We start from the raw sequence: 13,708 nt of genomic DNA, 5'->3' as shown, positions 1-13,708 counted from the left end.
TTGTCAATCAGTCACGGGGAACGTCATCTTCAAGCGACAAACATGGAAAATCAACAAAGCCTGGCGCTCCGCGCTTTTCGCCTTTTCTGCCACCCGCATAGATTCAGGACGGAACGGAAGTCAACAATCAAGCCTTTGTACAGTATAGTGCTCTGATCTTTTCTCATATCAAATTATTTTATCCTGAATTGTTTTTTTTGCTTCTGTCAATTTCTGAAATGAACTTGCTTTATTTTTTCCATTACCATTATCGTCTTACGTTGCCCTGATACTGAAGGATTACCGGTACAATATATTCGTTTTCATAGTTAAAACGAAAAAAAAAAAAACAGTTTGGGTTTAAAAGTATCACTGCTTCAAATTGTCATTATATAATTATTCTCATGTTTGTATCACACATTGCACGTCTTTATCCAGTAACTTGTTTGCAAGAGAAACGTATACTGTGTGAGATTTACAATAGATCACAGTGGTTTTTATAATTTTGAAAAATTATTACACGTGTCTTTCTTAAAGACGGCGAAAACCCAATGTAATAACGTAATATTGCTGTATTATGTATCTTCCCATAAAATATGGCAATTCACAGAAAATTGAGTTAGACCAAAAAACTACTTAAATTTACTTAATATTTATAAAAAATAAAACTATTGTGGTATACACACATGGCACATAAGCACTCTGTACTCTGAATGGGTTTATATTCGTGTAATCAGACTTTCCATTACTGCAAACGGCATACTTGATCTACATTCATATTTTGGGTGGTTTACTTGCAAAGCACGGTGGATGTCTCCTAACCTCAGCATCTACAGCTGCTTCGTCTGCTTTGTATGAAAAACGCTTCTAGACTCATTTATAAGTCTGTGGCTGTAAATAGGCCAGTCTGGGGCTTTCAGCAGTGCAACAAAAAAGTAATCTGTGTAGCTGGGTGAATATATAACACCAAGAAATAAAAGGATAAACACACTAAATGTAAAACATTTTTGTCCACTTTCTTCCATTCTATAAGTCGAAATTAGGCGCATCAGCTTTGTAATGCAGCCAGGCTGCTGTTTAAAACGGCAGGAAAGTGAAACGCTAGAATGACGATTAGTTATATAATTTTGTGTCGAGGTTTCTCTGTTATATTCCAACTCTATCTATAGAAAGTGGATCTTCTGTAATATGAGTCGCTTTGGACGCTTTGAACTTAACTCGTATAAAAATAAGTTCTGCGTATTCTACATTCCTCTTGAACGTTTTTGGAGATTGAACCTATTGACCCATTCGTTTTTCGCAATCTTATTGTCTGATTTCTTTAATAAAGAATCCTTTCTTTATTAATTACATTTATAAAATTTGAACAAAGGAGCACAAAACTCTCATCCATTACGTTTTCATATGAAGATGAGCCTATATGAAGTGTTTTAGGCGAACCCTACAATAGATATAAACGATGGAGCTCGTGCGCCTGTTTTCTCCCGTGTACACACCAGGCGGCCCCGCCTCTTTCCATCACTCAAAATTTCACAGGTGGCGATTGGCCCGGCGCGACCACGTGATCGCACCTCCCTGCCCGCCTGCAGTTTCCAGGGCAGCCAGGAGCTGCGTCATCCGGGCGCCGCCGTTTCTGCTCCGAACCGAGCCTTGTCTTCGGTTCGTGGCAATAAAAACAAACAACAGACGCAAAACAAGTATCGGTGTAGCGACATGGGAGACAAGAAGAGCCCGACAAGGTTAAACACCCCCTTATATGTTGCTAAGAGGCAGGGACGGCACGGCGGGTGACCCGAGCGAGCCTTAGCGGATGGGTCACTACGCGCGTTGCTACGCAGCCGGCCGCCATGGCGGACTTGCTCTTTCGCTAGTATCGAGCCGTGTGACGGGAAACGGCTTCGTCGGCCGGTGTAAAAGCTTTACTTTCTGTCTGTTTGTTTTTTTGTTGTTGTTTTTTTTGAAGGCCGAAGCGGCAGTCCAAGCCTTCCTCTGACGACGGATACTGGGACTGTAGCGTTTGTACGTTTAAGAACAGCGCAGAGGCTTTCAAGTGCATGATGTGCGATGTGAGGAAGGGGACGTCGACACGGTAAGACGGCCCGCCGGCAGCCTTCTAACGCGTCCACACGGCTGTTTACCGGAGAAAGTCACGGAGAAGCTGCTGGTCAGGGGGCAGCTCGTTTCTGGCACCGAGGTCGGTCTGCGTCTTTAGCCACTGCGCCACCCGCTGACTGCTTTCTGATGCAAAATACACCACCAAAATCCGCGTTTAGGTTTGGGGTGGATGCGTGTCAGACATCACACCATTTGTGTCCACGGTATTTATACTTATTAAAGCTGCACTGTACATAAATATTCATCAGCGGTGGAGTAGTTTTACTTTTCAGAAACACTCCTAGGAAGTAACCTGAGTGTATTACATTGAGCTTGTGTTTGTCTTCAAGCAGTGACAAGGCTGAGAGGATGGATGGCCACAGGGGAGGGGGAGAGATGTTGACTCTACTGCTCATCCGTCATGCTGTTCTTGGGGGAGGGGGGAGGGGGTGTTAGGGGATGTCCAGGACCCTCTCGTGGTTAGAGATCAGCCATGTAGAGGAGGCCTGGCAGCTGTCAGACACAGCCAGTCAGCATGCGGCTGCCTGATCCTCACAGGGGCTGTTTCACACAACCCCCCCCCCCCATCACGGGCTCCAGCTGCTTGGTCACTGGCCGCCAGAAAGCCGTTAATGAACCTCCTGCCAAGGGCAGAGACTGAGGCAACCACGACTCTCGTGGAAATGCTTAGGCGTGTGTGCTTACCTATGCTGTGTTACAGATTCTCACGCCCAAGAGCCTTTATGTCGTGATTTCACTCTTATCTCTCCTTTTTCCCAGTGCTGCCAGGCAGTGTTATATTAGTAATAAAATGCTACTGTTAATGAATCACTGTCATGTGATTATCCCATAGGAAGGCAGTTTTGTTAATGGATTCAGACACAACCAGAGGTCATTCTGCTGCACAGAGCTGCTGTAGTGTCTTGGATATCATGTTAGGTGTTAAAATGGCAGTATTTACAGCCCCCCCACCCCCCCAGTTATTCCTAGCCCAGTCATCGGCTGCACCCAGAGACTGTGAAAAAGAAATCGCTTTGATTACAGGTTAAAAGACAGATTAAGCAGTTTTAAAGCACCAAAGGCTACGGGCGACTTTTCATCTGCACAGAATTAGCATTTTTCTGCACTGGGCTTTCTGATTAGTTACAGAATTCCTTTCTGTGTTACGCCGGTGCTGTCGTGTTTGTACCCCTGATGTTGTTTTAATCAGTCCTCAAGTTTTACTGGCATTTTAAGGCTGGCTCTCTGGTTTCAGTGCCACTGTGTAACTTAGTGCACAGCCAGAGACTGTGTTTGGTTGTTTTCATTACCCAGACACCTCTCTGGCAGGCCACACTATCCCACCTCTGTGCTTCCTTTACCTCATTTCCTTCCTGCAATGCCCTTAATCAGAGGAGGGTAAGGGAGGTCATCCAGACTGGCCCTCTCACCTGATGAAAATACTGATGCTGATAGCATTTAGGGGGTCAGAGGGCCAACTACGCTGTGTGTGCTCACAGTGATAAAGCAGGTCGTACCGATTAGCCCTTTGGCCCTGTCTAGCCTCTGTCCGTCACTCCTCATACTCCCAGGGTCTCTTTCCGCCTCTTTCAGCCTGACTTTGCCTCTGTCCTTGCCCAGCATGCCGGGCAGGATGTCTCATGCTGTATGGGCTTGACGGGTCGCCAGACAGCATGGGGGACAGCCCCCCGCCCCCTACCTTCCCCCCCCCGAGCTCTGCCGCACAGCCCGGTTTATGGAAAAACACCCAGAACCTTCCCAGTACTTCCCTGTTTAGCACTGGGGGCCACCACCCACTCGATTTCTCTGAATACCTGGCAGTAAAACAGAAGGATGGAAGCATCCATCTTTTTTGTTTTTTTGCAGGTCATTAGCAAAGGCATCGTTAGTTTAGCGGAGGTTAATTGTTTCTTTTTACCCGACCCGAGGCCTCTACAGGGCAGTGTTGGGGGGTGGATTCCTGGTGAGGTATGTGGGAATGTGGGAGAGCATTGAGTTTCATTAGGACGGGACTCTCAGCATGTTAATTATACTCCGCGTTGCTCCTCAGTACAGTGATGGAACTGCTCCAAATGCTGATGCACTGTTACAGCATTACTGCTTTTCTGGGCTTAATACACTGGTTTTCAGCCAAAACAAAACTGTTTATATACTCAAATATATTTAGCGTTTGAGCTGAATTAAATAACGGACTGCTGATTATACCTTAAGGAAGATGTTTAAGACATTCCGAAAAAACTGCCCTGAAGTGGCCGGCAAAAAGAGCGAAACGGCAGTGGCGGAACCTCTGGAACCTTCTCCGGCAGAAAGGCAGTTCAGGCTGAAGCTGAGACCTTTCAGCTGGGCAGGCTGTTTGATCAAGGCGCACGGGAATATGAAGGAGCCGTATTTCTGCATTTACTTACAGCCGTCTAATATCTCATTCTCGTCACGTGCGTGACTCCATTAAGTACGACTTAGTGCTATAAAATAGGTAGAGTGGAGTATTGATTGGTGCTTTAACGTCCTGTGTTACCGCCGAGAGCGTCCACACGGCCAGCGATACCCTCTGCACCGTATCTACTGCACAATCCCCAAATAGTGGACTGCGGAGGACCTGGGGACTTACCAGAACAGCGCCTCCCCTCCTGAAAACAGGCATTTTTAATGTGCAGCAGAAGGATTTATTACAGGACTGAGCCACAGATCGTCTCAGTGCACACTGGGAGGTGGACTAAGTAGGAGGTTCGAGGAAATCAGAAATCGCATTAGGTTTGGGGTAGATAAGATTTGGGTATAAGAACTGGCTGATAAATCAATTGAATAGTTCAAAGCAAAAAAAGCCACATCATGTCTAATGTTAGGGGTGTCTCCGGTGGGGTTATGCTTGATGGGACTTGTTCTCTGGTTTTGGCTGGTACGTTTTTGCCTCTAACATGAGCTGTAATTGATCCTTTCCAGAGCTGCTCTAGGCTGAGTGTAACTGGGATGTAGAGCAGAGCCCTCTGACTGAGATGAGCTCCCAGCTCAGAGGGTCAGCTACCTGGGATTTTGTGATGCTGCAGTCATGTGCCTTTCTGCATTTCCATTCCATAAGCAGCCCTCTGTGCTGTTCCCAGCATGCATTGCTCCTGCTGTCCCTGCATATTCGCTCTACTCATGTCTGAGGAACCAAACAAAGGAGCCATGCAATCGTAGTTGTAGCTTTCCTGACGGACCGTACGGGTTGTGCCTCCGCAGGTCCACAGACCTTCTGCTGTCTCTCATCCTTCTCCAGGAAGCCCCGCCCAGTCTCCCAGTTGGTCTCCCAGCAAGTGACGCAGCAGTTTGCATCTCCGACCCAGCCAAAGAAGGAGAAGAAAGACAAGACGGATAAAGAGAAGGGCGAAAGGGAGGCAGCATTCAGAAAGAGCAGCCATAGGAGGATGAGGTGAGAGCAGCTATAGGAGGATGAGGTGAGGGCAGCCATAGGAGGATGAGGTGAGAGCAGCCATAGGAGGATGAGGTGAGAGCAGCCACCACATGGTTGACATGTTGAACTGGATGATGTCATACATACAATAATATCATACTGCTGCTTAAGTGCAATGGTGGAGCTTCAGCTCCACTAACGTGATTTGGTTTTGATACGTGTGACGCGTCTCTTTCATGCCCTTGGGATGCTCTTTAATAATGTTGGCAATGCCAAGCAGCCCCCTCTCAATAGTAGCTACTCTCAGGCCTGAGTTTTGCTCCTCTCCTACTCTGTGTGACCAGGCCCAGGTTGAAGAATGTGGACCGGAGCAGTGCTCAGCACCTGGAGGTCACCGTTGGAGACCTTACCGTCATCATCACAGACTTCAAGGAGAAGAGCAAACCCACGCCGGCTCCGGGTGAGCACCACGGTCAGAGCGGCTCTGGATCTGACGGCGCCGAAAGGGGGACATCGCGGTCGTCCTCGCCCCGAGGGGAGGGCTCCTCACTCAACGGAGAGCCCCACTAAGCCCCCCCTCCCCCCCCACATTGCTGCTTCAGTCATTTCTCATAAAGTCTCTCATAACAGACACCTCATCTCTCCAACCCGCAGCCTTTGGCGCAAGGATGGCATTTTGGAAGTCTTCCAGAATGTTCCCTGGGGGTCGACTGCTTGTCTCCAGTGACATTTGTTACCCGTTAAGATCACTGTCAGAAAACTGGAAAAACAGCACTGAACTTCCTTGTAGGATGGTTTTAAATGTTCCGGGCTGCGTTAATGTGGTAGTATTGTACATTAAATCAGTGTTATACTGACAATATACACTTAATCATACTCTTCTATCACCTTTTAGATGGACCTGGGACTGCTGTGGCCTCAAATCAAACCTTATTTTAAAAGTATATTTCAGATTGCTGGATTTGCATTATGGGAAAGATGGAGCCTCTGGGGACATTTGATGAAATTTGACGGTCAGCAGTGGGTTTGCAGAATCCTTCTGTGCCTGTCTGTCACACGGTGCGAACTCGAAAAAATGCACGTCCTGCCAGCGACTAGGAGCCAGTCACTACAGATCACGGTCCTCTTACATTTCCGATCATATCAGGCCGCACAGATATGTGCAGAATCATCCCAGCTACTTACTGTGGGAGGAAAATGTTCGTAAGTGAAAGAATGAAATAGTTCAAACTTTAAGGCCGATATCGTGTTTTATACAGGCTGCCGTGTTCCCATTCACTTTGGTTTATATTTTACGGTTCTCACAAAATAAAAAGGAGATGATGGACTCTATAAAAATGCATGATAAATGTGTGCCTACGTTTGTGAGTCTCGCTGGGGTTTCCGGCTGTTCAGCCTGGTGCTGAAGGTCAGGCCTGGAGGAAGACGATGAGGGTGGTGATGAAGGTGAGACCGGTGTAAATACGCAGCGACCCTGTGCTCGTGCCTTTGCACACGTGAGCAGGACGTGTGAGTCCGCACGACCACAGTGAACGGCAGCGCAGGCGCCCCCTCACTGCGGGTGGCGCTGTTTTTCGTGGTTTTCGGGGGGCTGTGAAATCACCTCAGTTATCTCTGACAGATGCAGCTCTCCTCGCTTCATTTTCACTCGTTTTCATTTACCTGCGATTTTCTTCCTCAGCATGCAGCAGCTGCAATAAAAATACCTTGCTGGCCTTTCACTTTAGATCCTGCCTGATTCTGTATTGCAGCAAGTGTAGATGTGTGTGTTTTGAGGTAATTGTTATGGGGCAGGGCAGGGCTTGCTATGAATGATTAAAGATTCAGGGATGAAGGGCTGTAGACAGACTGAACCATTTATGATCCTTGGCCTATTTAAAGGATAATGAAGGTAACGGTGCACTCAGTGATGATTATAGGGATCACTCTCTCGCACAAAAGACTACAAACTAAGATCTAATCCTGGTTTTGCGTGCGGAGTGACGACATTTCACACAGGCTGTCGTTGACCATGCCAGTAGAAAGCCAGAAGATCTGCAGCACTTAAGTGTTCGGTAAAATGCTGCGTGAGAGGTGATGACCAGAGAGGGCATCTGTAAAGCAGCACAGACACCTCACACCCAGCCCAGGCTGCTGCAGGGAAGCCGGCACAGTGCAGTGACAAGTGGCAACAGTCGCCTAGCACTCCGGGGGGGTGACACTGGCCAAGCCATCCCTGAGGTCTGAGCAGGTCACATGGGCTGCCCCCCACAAAGACACCTGTTTCACTCAGGTCCATACCAGGCATCCTTCCTTTCAGATTAATATCTGAAAATCACATGTAAGTGTAACAACCGTGCATTGCAGGCAATAAATAGTATCATCAATTGATTATTTCACTCACTGGTATTATTTCTGTCTTTGGTTATCTGAGGATTTCTGATTTTCTTATTTGATAGTTTGTTGACTAGATAAATGTGTATTAATCGGCCTACTTGGTTCTGCTCATTAAACTCAGAGATGTTTGATTAAAAAGGATTTCTGGGTAGTTTGTTATTATTGTGTATTTATCCCGTGGAACCGCAGACGGTGCAAGAACTGCGAGAACTCCGCTTTATAGTCTACTCAGCCTCTGTTCTAGAGTGTTAACGGGAAATCAGGGTTTTCAATTTGAAAGAGACGAATTGCTCTGGGATCACAGCCGGCTGCCATTTCTGTGTCAGGAGACAAAGGGGCTCAGCTTAGTAAAAGTAACAATATTCCCTAAACCACTTGTTTATATTACCTGCAATTTTTATACATAGATGTCGAATTCAAGAAATTCACAGGCAGCAGCTTCATAATTAAAAGATATTTTTTGTGCGTAAGACTGCTGAAAAATGTTACAGTGCAGTGTGAGTGTTCTATATGAATCCTTGTCGAAAGGCGCCCTCTGGTGATTGTTGAATGTATGTAATTAACGTTTGCTTCTTCATTATTTATTTAAGTGATGAAGATTTTTGAGAAAGCAAGGGTCAGGGTCATGACGAATCACTCTACAAACCCTGGGACCTACCAATCACAGGCACAGCATCCTAACCCACTGGGCCATTTCTCTGTGCCTGACAGCCAGTGATTTTTTGAAGCAGCTGCGCTTTGCATGCTGCCCGCTGTCACGGAAACACGGCTGCATACAGCTCCAGCCGTGTGCCTCACACTGCCCCTGCAGCCCCTCTGCTTTGCCAGCTACAGCTCAAAGATGATGTGCAACTGTATGACCAAGATGATTTGATCACCAGTAACAGCATCATGCCTGTTGGCTGTGCTGTCCGGACTTTCCTGAGGGAAAATGGACCAGGACTGAGAGATTCCATTCCTGCAGGACCTGTGCTCCTCACTGGCCCACAAGGAGCCTTGAGGCATCACCTTCTTCAAGTTCCTTTTCCCATTTCTCTGTCTTTTTCAGCTACAGTGTAGTACCGCCAATTCACCAGGAGAGGTCACAATCGTCCTACATTTTTCGAAGGGGTATAAAACACTGTCCAAGAAGTCGAATCATGTCTATAATCTAATGTGGAAGTTGTCAGTTATTCATCCCGTAGTTTAAAGTAAGACGAATCAATTCAGCCGTGTAGTCTTTTAGCATGCTGCCATTCCCCAGTCGCACATGGAGATGGCGCTGTAGTCTGGAGCTGATGTCGCCAGGGCTTGCCGTGAGCCAGGGATTCTCTGACCGGGTTACAGGTTCGAAGCCCGCTGTCGTTATTTCCCTTCAGTCCTTTTTCAGGAGAGTTAATGAGCTCCTGCATAGATGCCCGTAAACTCCTTCAGGGACCCTTGCAATAGCTTCTGGGAACTTGCAATTTGTGGACGACGAACACACTCAAAAAGACAACAAAAACCCATGGAGTTCTCCCTCCCTCCCACCGCCGTGGCAATAAAGCGCCCCCCCCCCCCCCCCCCCCATTACAGGGCAGGGCCCACCGAAGAGCTGTAAAATTTAGTGCTGATGGTACATTTAGAATGGGGCCGGGTTGCAGATAACGGGCCGCCATCCTCATTAAATCAATAGGAGGCATAAATGGCCCCCGTATCACCGGCTGATCTCTGCACGCCGCAATAAATGACGCTCAGTGACCTAATGCAGCTCACAGCCCGACGCAAATGAGGCCGCATGAAACTGCAATTTCTCCTCATTTCCTGTGAGTGCAGTAAAAGGCCGCAGCGAAGATGGCCGATTCCTTATTCATGAGCGTCAGTGGAAAAAACAGGCTCACCTCCATCTAATGACATAGCGGCTCCATGCCACTCGCTCTGCGGCCTCAGCGGTCCCTCCCCAGCCAGCGTCTGCCCGCAGTGTCGGGGGCCACGCTGGGGCCACTTTTCTTGAAAATTGCCCTCCCACATATTGTTTAAAAATGATTCTGTTCAGATTTATTACTGTTTCTGTTTGGTCACAATAGTATCCATCAAAGTTAATAATGGAACAGTGCTGTTCCATGAATTAAACCTCATACATATTTATGATGTTGAATTTCATGTTAATGTCAAGTAAAACTGGATAACATTACAACCATTGTAAGAGCACAGCAGTGGGCTAGCCCTCTGTGCTTGTGATCGGTAGGTCAGAGGTTCGAATCCCATGCTTGGCAGAGCAGCCACATCTCCATTGGTGTGTGGATTAGTAATAGGTTATATTGATTCATTTAATGTGTTCATTAAGGTGGCAGTGGTGGGCTAATGGTTAAGGATGCACACTTGTATTTGAAAGATTGCTTTTTTGAATCCCTGACCAGCAAAATACCACTGTGGCTCCCTGAGCAAGGTACCGCCCCCAAGCACTGCTCCCCGAGCGCTGAATTAGCTGCCCCTCCTATGTCATAATGTCACATATGGGTTAAATGCAGAGGACGTATTTTTCTGTTGTGCACTGTGTGCTGTGGTGTGACAACTAATCACCTTTAAATGTATTTGTTACTTTAATTTAATGTATCTTGCTGCTGTATGTACAAGAATGTATCTCTGGGATCAATAAAGTCTATCTGATCTGATCCGATCCATTTCCACATATTCCTGCACATCCTGGTGGTATGCAGAGGGAAAAGCATGACTACGCTCTGCAAACTGGCTCCGATATTCACCCCTCACTGTCTCCTGCGCTTAGTAATTACGGTGGACAGACTTAGAAACAACTAACACTGGCCCGAGGTTTCCTGGGGCACCTGCTCTTACTCACTGCCTGGTGTAATCACTGCTTCTGCCTCCCATATGAACACTGACCCAGAAGCTCTCGAGGGAGAGACACTGGCGTCAGCCCTCAACCTCTTTGGTTTCAGGATTTCTTAAGATAAAATGACTTAACGTGCCTGATTTTATTTCAGATGAGAAACATGAATGATTTTATAACATGACTCAAGTCCCCAGTGGAAGATGAGAGTAGCAGTGACAGTGTACTCCTCCGAGTGACTCTCACCGTTTGTCTACCTCTCATGGGAAAAAGCGGCTTGAATTAGACGGGCAGGAGGCAAGGCGACCAATCCAGCCGACCATGGGGGGGGGGGGGGTTGTGTGGGCAGGCATGCTGCGGCTCCTTCAACTGGCAAAAGCTAGAGGAAGGTTCCTCTCTGCAGACATGGTGATCGAAAACCAGCATTTTCCAGTTAGTCTGGGGCTCTTACCGAAGAACGTCACAGTTCATGCAGGGCTGCACACTATCGCATCTTTATGAGATAGCTAAAAAGACCTTCCTTGGTACGTAGGAGGTACTTTCTAAAATGTAATGAAAGTATAAAAGTGTGTAGAGACTGATCCCATTTTGGGCTTCAGGAAAGTACCAGATATGGGTAGAAATAAGGATATGGTGAAACAGTGATCTTGCTTTGCCTAACATTAAAATGACATAACTCTATTTTAACCTATAGTTTCATATGATAGTTAATGGTTATGAAGGAGCACCCCCTAGTGGCCAAAGGGTCACCTACAGCAGAGGTTCTCGATCGCTTTAGCCTCAGGATCCATATTATTAGTGATGACCAAATGAAGCTTCATGAAGCACTTGCCGTATTTTCTGACCCCACTAGATGGTGTTCAAAGCATGCCCCAAAGCAAGCCAAGAGCACCATCTAGTGGGGTAAAAAAATACAGCAAATGGTTCATGAAGCTTCATTTGGCCATCACTACAAATTATTCCTTGGTCAGTATATAACAACCAAAACTCAGAATAATAGCAGCGTTGTGCTAAAGGTTGTCAAATGGGAGGGTGGGTGGTGATGATTTTCTTAAACCATGCTCTCTGTGGCCTAAAGTAGTTCCATGACCACTCTTGAGTCGTGACCCACCATGCCGACAGCTACACCCGACTCAGGTGAAGTTTACGCTGTGGTGACAGATGAGCACGCAAATGAGTGAAAATCTTTAGGTCAAGGGGATGAAGGCTTGGCTGTTCCTGAAGGTCGCAGAGGAACTTCGTCCATAACTAGTTACACAGAAATACTAGCCAATGGAGGGAAATCAGACGCTGGGGGTGAATTTGGTTTCTCTGCGCACCCCTCCTTTCTTTGCGCTGCAGGTGAAGATGAATTTCGTTTGAATCACGTTCATTTTGATCAATAATATATTTTCTGGCCTTGCTGAGACAGGCGTAATTGTGCTGAGATGTACAAACTAAACAACTCGCTCAATCTGTGAGCGACATCAAGCAGGAACGCCATTCTTCTGGAACACGCGGCGCGGGAAATCTGCCGCCGTAAGCAGTGAGCGTGGGACAGAGGGCACTGGCGTCTTGGCCAGACTCCAGGGTAGGCGTGGGGGGTGGGGGGTGGGGGGGGCGGCTGGGAAGGTGCTGGATTCCTGTGAAAAATGCAGACTCTCACTTGGGACCATTTGTGCGACTGTTACTGCTAAAGAACAGCCTTTGTTCTTTGTTCTTGCTTTGCTGTGCAATTTGCCTCCTAATTAAATCCCCATGCCGACACAATGCACACTGCTCACACTCTGGGCCTGCTTTAGGCCATGTCCCACTTCCAGAGCTGCAACTCCCTCTCCAGAACTCTGTCTCCTCTTATTTTTTATGAGTGAAATACAGCAGCCTCAGCTTGTGGTGATGTTAAAATGTTTTCATTTTAAACACATTTTCGATCATTCTATATTTTACAGTCATGCATATGTTGTCCGTGTTCTCTTGCCTGCCTTTTAACTTTGATTTTTTTTTTCTGATATGAAGTTCAGTTTGTTATTCCGAAAGAGCGACTGAGGTGAAGTGGATCAGCGAATCATAACGGCCCTGCTGTGTCCGCACCGTGCGGCCCGGTGTCACATGAGACGGTCCCAGTGCACTCCACCTGGACATGCCGCACATCAGACAATCCCTAAGCTCTCCACCCGGAGGCGCCGCACGTCAGACGGTCCCTAAACGCTCCACCTGGAGGCGCCGCACGTCAGACGGACCCTAAACGCTCCACCTGGAGACCCCGCACGTCAGACGGTCCCTAAACGCTCCACCTGGAGGCCCCGCACGTCAGACGGTCCCTAAACGCTCCACCTGGAGGCGCCGCACGTCAGACGGACCCTAAACGCTCCACCTGGAGGCCCCGCACGTCAGACGGTCCCTAAACGCTCCCCCTGGAGGCGCCGCACGTCAGACGGACCCTAAACGCTCCACCTGGAGGCCCCGCACGTCAGACGGTCACTAAACGCTCCACCTGGAGGCCCCGCACGTCAGACGGTCCCTAAACGCTCCCCCTGGAGGCGCCGCACGTCAGACGGTCCCTAAACGCTCCACCTGGAGGCGCCGCACGTCAGACGGACCCTAAACGCTCCACCTGGAGGCCCCGCACGTCAGACGGTCCCTAAACGCTGCCCCTGGAGGCGCCGCACGTCAGACGGACCCTAAACGCTCCACCTGGACGTGCCGCACGTCAGAAGGTCCCTAAACGCTCCCCCTAGAGGCGCCGCACGTCAGACGGTCCCTAAACGCTCCACCTGGAGGCGCCGCACGTCAGACGGTCCGTAAACGCTCCACCTGGAGGCGCCGCACGTCAGACGGTCCCTAAACGCTCCACCTGGAGGCGCCGCACGTCAGACGGACCCTAAACGCTCCACCTGGAGACCCCGCACGTCAGACGGTCCCTAAACGCTCCACCTGGAGGCCCCGCACGTCAGACGGTCCCTAAACGCTCCACCTGGAGGCGCCGCACGTCAGACGGACCCTAAACGCTCCACCTGGAGGCCCCGCACGTCAGACGGTCCCTAAACGCTCCCCCTGGAGGCGCCGCACGTCAGACGGAC

At 48.4% G+C, this 13,708-nt stretch overlaps 1 protein-coding gene across 2 annotated transcripts; it reads left to right on the top strand.

Moving 5' to 3' along the window:
• The first annotated feature begins 11 nt into the window (after positions 1-11).
• LOC111858645 (YY1-associated factor 2-like) lies at positions 12-7,978 on the top strand. Of its 2 annotated transcripts, none has more exons than XM_023840580.2 (4): positions 12-137; positions 1,943-2,068; positions 5,330-5,482; positions 5,809-7,978. In XM_023840580.2, exons 1-4 carry the CDS (start codon positions 43-45, stop codon positions 6,032-6,034), a joined length of 600 nt encoding a protein of 199 aa, XP_023696348.1. In that variant the 5' UTR covers positions 12-42; the 3' UTR covers positions 6,035-7,978. The 2 variants fall into 2 exon arrangements, with proteins under 2 accessions (XP_023696348.1, XP_023696349.1); XM_023840581.2 differs by lacking the exon at positions 12-137 and adding an exon at positions 179-1,718.
• The last annotated feature ends 5,730 nt before the right edge of the window (positions 7,979-13,708 follow it).

The sequence above is a fragment of the Paramormyrops kingsleyae genome, chromosome 3, assembly GCF_048594095.1.
Source record: "Paramormyrops kingsleyae isolate MSU_618 chromosome 3, PKINGS_0.4, whole genome shotgun sequence".
In the NCBI taxonomy this organism is placed as follows: Eukaryota; Metazoa; Chordata; class Actinopteri; order Osteoglossiformes; family Mormyridae; genus Paramormyrops; species Paramormyrops kingsleyae.
Note: the sequence above shows the minus strand (reverse complement) of the source record. Positions and strands in the feature narration are given on the sequence as shown.